Genomic DNA, 12,268 nt, shown 5'->3' on the forward strand with positions numbered 1-12,268 from the left:
TATTCTTAAGCGGTTTCCGTTCGGAGTTCTTCCTCACTGCACAATACGCTGTATGCATTACGTTTCGTCGTTTTGCAAAAACTGTGAGCATATCTTGTCTGGGTAATATGCATTATTAATATTTTTCGTGTTCTTTCGTGCCATGAAGAATGTTGTGAGAATTATGGAAGTGTAGAATGTGTTCCTGAGATTGCTTTTGTGTTTGTGCCCCTACCCTTCTGCAGATTTCAAGAAGTGGCTCTCAATATGTAACAAAAAGAATTATGTAATTTAAATTACTTTATATTCTGACACTTTCAAGGAAACACCCCATGCTCTTCAGCTGCGCCAGTAGACTGGATGCCCTCAAACGTTTCCTGTTCTTCTGTGATCAACCCCTTGAACACCAGATGGCTTGCAAATTCCAGCTGTCTGCAATTTTCTTACGATGCCATGGTTCGACGCAATCGGCCTTAAAGGGCCGTCCTCACACAGAATCTGACTCATCACTCACCCGTCGTTACACCGGCGCACCTGACATCTGCAAGATGCAGAATCAAGTGTTGTTAACTTAAAACAAAACACTTATCTTGGTTTTGTTCGAAACAGCGGCTTTAAAGATATCGCAATGAAACGTGAAATAAACTGAAACGCTCAATGTTTTATTATGTGCATCGCGTTTATGCTTTAATACATAAAATAATTAGGGCGCTGCAGCGTTTACGATCTCTTTAAGGGACACGCGTTGTTACCCAGAGCCAGTTATCTCCTTTTCCGGGATCTTAGCGCAATTCATATGGCCCTGGCAGACGTCATAAAAGCATGTTTCAAGAGAATCTTTTGGGTCGGTCGTCTGTGACAAAAGAAACATAATGTTGAGATTATGAATGGCAAAGGAACATGAGCAATAAGTAGAAAACGTTTAGTGGAAGGTCCACATCAAGTTGTACATTTTATGTGTAAAATACATGTAGACATGTGCAAAGATTAGATGCGCAAATGCTAGAAAAGCGAATAAAACCGTCATACTTGGGCGTGATGTTGCTCTTAACGTATTCAAATAAATCCTAACGTGGTCGTACAAAAGCACTCACACGCTGAACATCAACTAGAATATTTTTCCATCTTTTTTGGTCATCTCTCTGATTTGCAAAGCTGTTCGTTAGGTCGCCACTCATAACTACGTAGCCTAGCACGAGTAATTCAATTTGAGGCCTGTATATTGGCTTTTACGTGCGACTCTTCGCGACGGATCTTTCTAGATACCTGCCAACAGAGAGAATGATGGAGCCTAGACAGATATATAATTATCAGCATCCCCTTTTTAACGGGGCGGTGAGAAGTGTGAAATAACTCGTAATACGTTGAGTGCTCAATATTTTTATGTTAAATGGTTATTTCCTCAGTTGAGTCCAACACTACTCCCTTGACGTTTTCAACCAATCCTGAAGTCGCCTGTTACTTGCATCAACTGTTTTATAATTTAGCCTGCCATAGATGTGCCGAAGCCCTAGTGCGCTTCTCGAATCCCTGCGTCAGCGTCGTGGACTGGAGGTTGAAGTGTCTTATATTCTATAATAATATGTTCCATCTTTTCCCCACTTTGCATGCAGCAGCGGCAGCAGCAAATGGCACCTGAGCTGTCACATGTTTAGTGGTACCATTTCGTCCTCAAGCACCCAGCCCTAACCTCGGAAAGTAAACCATTACCTTTTGATATAACTGAGAGTTGAACTAGTTGGTGCATTATTTTTTAAAAATACACAGCACAACAAACATAGGACAAGCGAGTAGACGAGAACAGCGCTGACTATCAGCTGTATGATTTATTGAAAGAACACGAATATATACAAAAACTTGATTGTCACTGTTTTTTGTATATATTCGTGTTCTTTGATTTGCCTGCATTGTTGTTCTATACAATAAGGAGGCAACTGCTAACGCTTATAGAACTTCATGCGATTTTTTTCATTTTTGCCTTTGCATAGGAGGCTCATTCTACCCGCGCCAGATTACTGGGATATCTTTATTCAGCAGTGCATCAGTTAGAGCAGCATATAGAGCAGCCCATGACGAATTGAACGCGACCTCTTGCAGTGCCTTGGCACTTAAAATGGTACATTCGAAGCTGATTCAAACCGGCGAGGCTGAGACTCAATTGCTCGTGTTAAGTGACTGAGCATCATAACTGTTAAGGTAACGGTGGGTGCTTTCGCTCACTATAGCCAGTTTTGAATAGGTTTGAAGCTCCGCAATTCAAAGTGGCGACTCCGAGATGAAGAAACAAGTAGGTTTATATCCCCGATCGCCGTGATAAAGTGGGCAATTGCGCCGCAATTGATCGTGAACGCCACGGTTAGACCTTCGCCGCCGTTTTACTGTGCGGCTTGCAGATGGCGCCAAATACACGGACAAAACATCACCGCACCAGCATCAAGCCTCAGGAAGACTGAATTAGGTAAATTTCATGTAAAAGCACTCGATAAAACCGAGCTAAAGGCAATACAAAACGATCCCGTGGTTTTGAAGCATAATAAGTTTAACACAGATACCTTATGGCACGGTTTTTGGCGGAATACATACAAAAAATTTTAGTTCTTACAGTGACGTGCTGAGTCGTTCGGTATTTGCTTAAAGCGCAGATTTTTCTGTTTACTGTCTCGTTTGCATGATGTCGCAATAAAGTCACCCATATTTATTATTTGCTGACACGTATAGCTGTTCAGTGCTCTCGCGTTGCGATTGTAATACACAATATAAAGACTGTTAAGAAGACGATTTTTAAGACGCAGCATGATTGATCGGAAATCCTAAAAGAAGAGAAGGTTGTGATAATGACTGTGATCTAAATTAAAGCCCTCGCGGGTCGTCTCAGCCACCCGCCTAATTTTCTGCCGTCCCCTGCTACGCTTTGCTTCCCTTGGAATTCAGTTTGTTTCCCTAACCGACCATCGGTTATCCTTTCTTCGCGCTAGATGTCCTGCCTAAGCCATTTATGGCTTCTTAATTTCCACTAGAATGTCAGCAACTTGAGTTATTTCTCTTATCCACTCGGCACACTTCCTATCTCTTAACGTTACCCCTATCATTTTTCTTTCCGTAGCCCTATGCGTTGTATTCAACTTAAGTAGAACCCTCTTTGTTAGCTGCCACGTTTCAGCCCCATAGGTGAGTACAGGCAAGATGCAACTGTTGTATACTTTCCTCTTGAGCGATACCTGACGCTTGAGGACACTGCTGGGTATCTGCTGTTCGCGTTTCTTTTTTTTTCGCAGTGTGAGATTTTCGGCCCATAAAGATGCGCTGTACCGTTGTAATTTTTTAGGAGCCTAGAAATATCCGTGGGAGCCTGTTTTTTTTTCTGTCATGTTAATGTTACTGTGACAATACAATGTCCATGTAAAAAAATTGTTAGCTGTGGTCGTTACTTATATTTTTTCAAAATAGAAGTTTTTGGCACAATTTTTCGTGTACTGCCTTAGGTGTGAAGAAGCCTTAAAGCATAGCTTTCCTGCGCTAGGTACAAATCTTAGAACCGCTTGGATGCGTCAAGGCGCCATTCGAGCTCGACAGATGCCCTAATAATTCCTTATTTAAGCCTTTATTATCTCACCATGTTCGAATGATAAAGGTCTTAACTTTGAAAGATCATCATACAACTGTATAAACACCACTTTAATGACATCGCCCAAAATAACTGCCTCGCAAAGGAATAGTATAAGTGAGACTGCAACAAATGGTCGTAGAGCGCTAGCTTATATTTCTGAGGTATTCTCCCGAAGTGGCATCTCCTGCCAACTCTCCAATTTTATCTGGATTTCATGATGCCAGTAATCCTGCGAAACAAACTACGCCCGGCTGCACAGCCTATATACTACAACCTGATACAGGTATGTTTCTTTTCTTTTTTTTTTTGCTCAGAATACGTCATTTAACGCCACATTCTTTATTATTCACGAAATGGCCCACGCACGTGCAGTGTGGTTTTATTTTTTATTGTTTACTTGTGTGGTTTTTCGACTGCATCCGTCATTCGCAGTTTTTTCAATTTCTCGAAGGTAGCAACGTGGCTACAAGGAATCGAGAATTTCTTTTTCCCTTTGCCGAGCGCAATTCGTCCGTTTTTGACACACGCCATAGCAGCACGTTCCCGTTGCAAGGCGTTCACGTGGCTCATCAGAAAGCTGTTAAAAGACAAACAAATCATGGGTTTGTGAATTAGAAGCATAACAGACTGCATCTTTTAGCAAGACATTACTCGTAGCAGACGCACCTCACGTGTCTTCAGACGCATATAAGATATTTATTCAAATAAGTGAAAAAGGCCGGCAGTCAGCAAGGCGACGGAAAGCACAGGGGTTATTTGATTTGCTGCGAACATGAACTGCTGCATAAATTACTAGACAACGATAATAAATGCTAACAACAAAATTAAGCAACGTGCCGCTGGTGGACACCGAACTCGAAATCTCCGCTCTTAACAACCGAGTTATGTTCACGACTTCCACACCTTCTACTTTACTTGTTGTTACTGTTGCCCATTAACAAACTTGGAGGGGGCCGACCAGCGCCACCCTCATTGCTAGCGGAGCACGTGGAACGTCCTTTGTTTCCGCGAATGTCACGTAACAGACAAGGGGGTGGTGGCTGTGCAGGAAGACTCTTTAGCTGACAGTGACATATGTCAGTATACATACTGCCCCGAAACCTTTGAAACTTATTTGTTGCTTTTTAACAGTCGCCGGCATGCGATCTTATCACTGTGATCCTGGCACGCGTATCAATTCTGTATCCCGTGTTTGTTCATACTCGTTGTCGCGATACGACGCGTTATTACTTTCTTTGTCGCGAAAGATGAGCCGAGATCTGTCTAGAAGATTCCGATCACTTGCGTATGTTTCTACAATGTTCCAGGTTGTGCTAGTAGCAGTATGAGACGTTATCTAGATTGTTCTCAGCAGCATTTAAATTGAGCGTTGCCAAGTGCGACCAGCATTCTTTGTTTGACGATCGACGAGCACGTTTGTTGCTATCGCCTCCGCCGGGTTGCTTAGTTCTTGCAGGCGCAAGTCAGTCCAATAAAAAATTTCTTCAGTGGAATCACCGACTCTTCATTTCTGTCATCGACCCTGTCCCCCCCACGTCTGGTGGAGGTGCTGCCTTTGATCCTTCAAGCGAAGACCCCAGCCTTGTTACCATTACCCTTCGAGAACAAGCCAACAGGCCACCGAACCAGTCGCTGGCTTCAAGGGCTCCAACCGGACCACGGTCTGCTCCGATCTCGGAAGGCATCGACGCTGACAATGGCCCAGCCTACAGCACCGGTTGTTTTCGTCCGACCACGTGAGCCCCCTGCTTCCATGGACGACCGGAGGAAGATGCGGAAGACTGGATGGACCTTCTTGACCGTGTGGCAGAATTCAACGGCTGGAATGACACTGCGATACTACGCAAGTCTATTTTGTTCTTTAAAGACATGCCCGAGTTTGGTTCCAAAATCACGAGACTTCTTTAAGCATTAAGAGATATTCAAACAGAGATTTTGACGGCCTTTGCAAGTTCTGTCCGAAAGGAAAGATCTTAGGCCCTCCTCCAATCAAGACTTCATCTTCCAAAAGAGCCCGTCCTGGTATACGAAGAGATCAAGCGCACGTTTCGCCACGCCGACCCTTACATGACCGAACGTGAGAGAGTGAATTTGGTAATGCGAGGCGTTAAAGAGTCGCTTATTGCAGGACTTGCCCGTAACCCGCCGACAACTGTGGATGAATTTGAAAGAGAAGCATCGACCATCGAGAAGGCGTTGGACGCCCGGATGCGCCACAACGAGAGACGACTTTAGCCTGACTACTCAAACTACTACTCCAGCGCATCTGCAAGCGGAGAGAACCTTCGGGACCTCATCCGGGAGATTGTGCGAGAGGAGCTCTGCCGATTGCTGCCATCATCGTAACAACCCGAGGTGGCGACACTCGCGGACGTCGTCCGTGAAGAAGTCCAGCAGGCGCTGGGCGTTCCTCAAGCAACGGCTGCAACTGGTCCAGCACAAGAGGCAACAGCGATGAACTACGCTGCTGCATTATATCGCTCTGCACCCCGACGTGATGACTTTCCAAGCCCTCGCCGCTACCATCCTGTTCCTGAAAGCCACCCCTTGGCCCCCACCCGCCAAGCTTACCAACGACACCTAAGGCCCAGGAAGTGTGACACCTGGAGAACAGCACACAACCGACCATTATGCTTCCACTACGGTGAGGCCGGCCACATTCTGCGTCACTGCCTGTACCGATGAATCGGTCTCCGCGGATTTGCATCCAACGCTCTACGACTAAGCTCAGGTGAACGACCACAAGAAATCGACAACTATCTGTGTAGCGGTGAGATTGCGCCACCAAGCAGTCGGTTGAGGTCCCCATTGCCGTACAGGGCCCCCTTTGCGTCGTCAGGCCGTAACTACGATGAGAGTGCGCGCGGAAGCTTCACAGCCCCACTTAGGGGAAACTAAATAAAGCAACCTTTGGAGGTGAGGTTGCCTCATGGCGAAAACACGAAGATCCTCCATCGCCGACGATTAGTGACGACGACGCAGCCATTAAATCGCTGATGCATAAGACGATAATGTCGACGAGATCACGACCGGACTTCAAGCTGACATCGCCACCCAAGGAAGTTACGACGGTGTGTCTAGCCAGCGACCTCAGCACAAGACGAAGCAGAGATCGAACACCGAAGCCAATGTGCAATACTAGGACGCAAACAAGCGGCCTTGAGGTTGCTGTCGACGGACGCGCGGTTTCCGCCCTAGTAGACACCGGTGCCGACTACTCTGTCATCAGTGGAGCTTTCGCCGCCCAGCTCAAGCAAGTGACGACCATTTGGGGCGGTCCGCTTACCCGCACCGCTAGTGGTAATCTAATTACACCGTAGGGGCGATACAATACAAAGGTTACAGTAAATGCACGCACCTAACATACCAGCTTCATCGACCTACAGCAGGGTTTCCGCGATGTGATTCTGGGCATAGATTTTGGAGCGAACATCGAGCGATCATCGACCTCCGATCCAACCTCATCAAGCTCTCGACCGACAATGTCATGCCGACTACGAGAACTTCGACGCATCACGTCGCTCTAGACGTCCTCGACGGAGAATGGACCGTACCGCCCCGATCAAGCATCATCGTCCCTGTGGTTACAAGGGAAGTCGAAATCACGGAAGGGGTTGTCGAAGGAAACACTCAGTTGTTTCTGGATAGAGGACTTGGCATCGCAAGAGGCATCGCCCGTTTCTCTCATGGACAAGCTGATATCCTCGTCACGAACTTCAATGGCGAAACATCATCATCATCAGCAGCCTGACTATACCCACTGCAGGACGAAGGCCTCTCCCATATTTCTCCACTTAACCAGATTCTCTGCTAGCTGCATCCACTTGACCCCTACGAACTTCTTAACCTCATCCGCCCACCTAACTTTCTGCCGCCCTGTGCTACGCTTTCCTGCCCTTGGAATCCAGTTCGTTACCCTAAGCGACCATCGGTTATCCTCTCTTCGCACTACATGTCCTGCCCAGGCCCATTTCTTCTTAATTTCCACTAGAATGTCGGTAACTTGAGTTATTTCTCTGACCCACTCTGCACGCTTCCTATCTACTAATGTTATCCCTACCATTTTTCGTTCCATAGCCCTCTGGATTGTTCTCAACTTAAGTAGAACTCTCTTGGTTAGCCTCCACATTTTAGCCCAATAGGTGAGTACAGGCAAGATGCAACTGTTGTATACTTTCCTCTTGAGCGATACCGGTAAGCTGCTGGTATTAATCTGCGAGTGCTTGCCAAATGCACACCATCCCAATCTTATTCTTCTTGTTATTTCCGTTTCATGGTCCGGATCTGCGGTTACTACCTGTCCTAAGTAGTCATTGTCGCCTACTGCACCTAGTACTTCGCTACATAATGTAAGCTGCTGGTCCTTCCCGAGGCTGTTGAACATTATCTTAGTCTTCTGCATATTGATTTTCAAGATTACATTCCTACTTTTCCTGTCTAGGTCATCAATCATTATTTGCAGTTCATCCCCGAGTTGCTTAGCAAGGCAATGTGATCAGCAAAAAGGAGATTACTAAGGTATTCTCCATCTACCCGCATCCCTAACTGCTCCAATTCCAAGTCTCTTAATATTTTCTCTAAGCAAGCTGTGAATAGTACTGGAGAGATTGTGTCTCCTTGCCTAGAACCTTTCTTCATGGGAATTTTATTACTTTCTTTATGCAGAACTATGGTTGCTGTGCAGCCACTATATATATCTTCCAGCACTTTCACGTACGGCTCGTCTACCCCCTGATTTCGTAATGCCTGAATCACCGCCGAGGTTTCAACTGAGTCAAATGCTTTTTCGTAATCAATGAATGCTATGTATAAGGGCTGGTTATAATCCGAGCATTTTTCTATCACCTGATTGAGGGTATGGATATGAGCGATAGTATATAATTGATTCACAGGGAGGGAAAGGCGCAATATCTGTCACACTTGCCTTTGGACACCTGAACCGCGCCGTAAGGAAAGGGATGAAGGTGGGAGTGAAAGTGGAAAGAGAGGAAAGGGAGCCATAGTGGAGGGCTACGGAGTAATTTCGACCACCTGGGGATCTTTAACGTTCTCTGAAATCGCACAGCACACGGGCGCCACTTCGTTAGAGTACCGTTTCCGGAAACCTGCTTGATCCTTTGCTTGATTGCAGTCTAAGGTTGACCTGAACGACGAATACCGGCGCCTGAACAAGGGCATGAGGATTGCTTTTTCTGAAGAGCTAGTGGACACCCTAGAAGTCTTCGCCCTCCCCAGCCACCTTGAAGACGATGCACCCAACCAAGCCAAGCCGCCCAATTTCGACATTAACCCAGCGCTCCCCCGAGACAGACAAGACCGGATTCGCAGTCTTCTTGAAAACTACAGCGACTGCTTTTCTTCAGCGTCAAAGGTAAGGCAAACCCCATTGGGAAAGAATCGCATCATCCCGGACGAAAACACTCGACCGCTATGTCAAAGCCCCTACCATGTATTGCCACGAGAACGCCAGATCATACGCGATCAAATTGAGGAAATGCTGCGTGATGGCGTGATCCAACCATCCAACAGTCCCTGGGTGGCACCAGTAATTTCGGTGAAGAAGAAAGATGGCACACTTCCCTTCTGCGTCGATTACCGTCGCTTGAATAGCATAACTAAGAAGGACGTCTACCCACTTTCCCGAATCGACGACACACTAAACCGGCTCTGCAATGCAAGGCACTTGTCATGGATGGACCTGAAGAGCGGATATTGGCAAATTGAGGTCGGTGAAAGAGATTGCGAGAAGACCGCATTCATCACAGCGGACAGCCTTTTCGAGGTCAAGGTAATGCCATTTGACCTCTGCTCCCCACCAGCGACGTTTCAAAGAATAATGGACACTGTACTGGCGGGCTTGAAGTAGCAGATTTGCCTGGTATACTTGGATGATGTCGTTGTCTTCTCATCAAACTTTGAAGACCCCCCGAAAGAGCTGCAGACAGTGTTGGAAGCCATCAAATCATCGGGACAAAAGTTAAAACTAGAAATGTACCGCTTCACCTACGAGTAACTGCGGTTCCTAGGTCAAATCATTAGCAAGGATGGTGTTTGGCCAGACCCGGAGAAAACAGCTGCAATCAAACAATTTCCACCGCCTGCTGACAAGAAAGGCGTGCGCAGGTTTCTTGGGTTGTGCACGTATTATCGACGATTTGTCAGAGACTTTTCGCGCATCGCTGCACCGTTGAGAATGCTCAAAATGCTTAAGTACCTTTCACATGGGAAGCGCACAAGATGAAGCCTTGAAGAACTTAAGCGCCGTTGCATTGCCCTCCGGTACTTGGCCGCTTTGATGAAAACGCCGAGACCGAAATTCATACTGACGCGAGCAGTATGGGCCTTGGAGCCGTTCTCGTCCAGAAGAGTGCCGAACAGGAAGACGTAATCGCCTATGCTAGCATGTCCCTCATAAAAGCCGAAGTCAGTTACTCAACGACCGAAAAGGAGTGCCACGCAATCATCTGGGCCACTTCTAAGTTTCGTCCATACCTATATGGTCAATCATTCAAGGTGGTAAACGACGACCACGCGCTCTGCTGGCTGGCTAATTTGAAAGACCCCTCCGGCCGCCTTGCCCGATAGAGCCTATGTCTTACGAATACGACATCACAGTTGTAAACAAATAAGGCCGTGAGCACTCCGATGCAGACTGGTTGTCACGAGCCCCCGTTGATGCGCTGGCGAAAGAAGACGACGAAGACGCTTTTTTGGGACCGGTAAGCGCCAGCAGTTTCGCAGAACAGCGATGAGACCCTGAGCTGAAAGCGCTAGCCGATTACTTAGACGAAAAGACAGCTTCCCCTCCTGCTGTGTTCAGGCGACATTTATCATCGTTCGCGTTAAGTAATGAAGAACTTCATGAAGAACTTAGAACCCAACAGGACCGCGCAGCTTCTTGTTGTGCTTAAAAACCTCCGGCAGGAATTTCTGAACGCATTGAACGATGAACCCACAGCAGGCCATCTCGGGCTTGCATGCACGTTGCCTCGAATCCAGGGGAAGTACTTCTGGCCGCGACTGCCTGCCGAAGTTGCCCATTACGTGAAAATATGTCGTGAGTGCCAACGACGCAAGACGCTGCCGATCAGACCAACAGGAATACTAAACCCGATTCCGCCCCTATACCTGCCATTTCACCAAATCGGGATGGGTCTCCTCGGCCCCTTTCCAGCTACGTCTATGGGTAACAAATGGACCATCCTGGCCACTAACTACCTTACCCGTTACGCCGAAGCAAAAGCGCTGTCCAATGGTACCGCGCAAGAGTTGTCAAATTTTTGTCGAGCAAATTCTCTTGCGGCACTGCGTCCGAGACGTGCTCATAACGGACAGGGCAACGGCGTTTTTGGCAGATTTGACGCTAGCCATCCTGGAATACAGTCACACAAGCCATCGACGAACAACTGCATACCATCCCCAGGCCAATGACCTTACGGAGCGCCTGAACAAAACGATCGCCATGTACGTCGACGCTGAACAAACGACCTGGGACGCCATCTTGCCGCACGTGCTTTTAGCATATACACGGCAGTTCAGGAGACGACCAGAGCGACCCCGTTCAAGCTTGTGAATAGCAGGGAGCCCACGACGAAGCTCGACGCAATGCTGCCGCACGTAACCAACGATGACAACATTGATGGTACCGCCTACACGCAGTGTGCACAGGAAGCCCGATGACTCGCACGGCTGCGTATTAAAGACCAACAGCGCACCGACCCCCGACGATACAACTTACGACGACGCCACGCTGAGTACAGCCCAGGACACCAAGTGTTTTCAACTCCAATTCGCCGCCGTGGACTAAGCGAAAAGCTTCTGCGTCGATACTTTGTGCCATGCAAAATCCTTCGCCGCGTCGGATAACTGGACTATGAAGTCATTGCCGACGGTACGACAGCATCACAACGGCGACGCGCGCGCCCAGAAATTTTACATGTAGTTCATCTGAAGCCTCATTACGCGCGTTCAAGAATCCGTTGTGTAAACTTTCTAATGTTTCTATTAAAATTGCTTTATTTTTTTATAACATCGAGGCGATGTCTTGTAATAGGGGAGTAATTCCGCGAAACCTTCAAAACTGTATTTGTTGTTTGTTTAAGAGCCGCCGCCATGCGGGCTTATCACTGTGATCCTAGCACGCATATCAATTCTGTATCCCGTATTAGTTCGTGCTCGTTGACACGATACGACGCGTTATCATCTTCTTTGTCGCGAAATATAAGCCGAGGTCTGTCTCGAAGATTCTGATCGCTTGCGTTTGTTTCTACAATGTTCCAGGTTGTGGTAGTAGCAGTTTACGACATTGTCTAGATTGTTCTGACCAGCCTTGTTTTGACGAGTGAGACCAGCATTCTTTGTTCGACGATCGACGAGCACATTTGTTGCTAACGCCGCCGCCGAGTTGCTTAGTTGAGGGCGCAAGTCAGCCCAATAAAGGGTTTCTTCCGTGCAATCACCGAGTCTTCATTTGTGTCATCGACCTTCTCACCACCAAGTGACAATATAAAAGGTAAGTGAAAAACTAAAGATTGCTTCACTTCGAAACATTTATTACACCTACATTTCAGCCAGAAGCTGGCCTTCAGCACTGTTGAGCAATGAAATGCAAATGTTTACCTTCAGTATAAATTTTAACTAGTCGGCAAGTGTACTGCGCTCAATCGTTGTGCCGTTTGAAAG

At 47.0% G+C, this 12,268-nt stretch overlaps 1 protein-coding gene across 6 annotated transcripts in view; it reads right to left on the reverse strand.

Annotated features, from left to right (window-relative positions):
• Nucleotides 1–694: 694 nt before the first annotated feature.
• Nucleotides 695–12,268, reverse strand: part of LOC146174899 (uncharacterized) — a 266,551-nt gene continuing 254,977 nt past the window's right edge. For 5 of the 6 annotated variants that reach the window (XM_084584110.1, XM_084584109.1, XM_084584107.1 and 2 more), the window contains one exon: nucleotides 3,966–4,163. In XM_084584110.1, the coding sequence (XP_084440236.1) occupies nucleotides 4,050–4,163 (114 nt within the window). In that variant the 3' untranslated portion in view covers nucleotides 3,966–4,049. Of the gene's footprint in view, nucleotides 833–3,965; nucleotides 4,164–12,268 lie in introns of those variants that run through there. The other variant, XM_084584108.1, reaches the window with a different exon arrangement.

The sequence above is a fragment of the Amblyomma maculatum genome, chromosome 11, assembly GCF_055883805.1.
Source record: "Amblyomma maculatum isolate TAMU_Amacu chromosome 11, ASM5588380v1, whole genome shotgun sequence".
Classification (NCBI taxonomy): Eukaryota; Metazoa; Arthropoda; class Arachnida; order Ixodida; family Ixodidae; genus Amblyomma; species Amblyomma maculatum.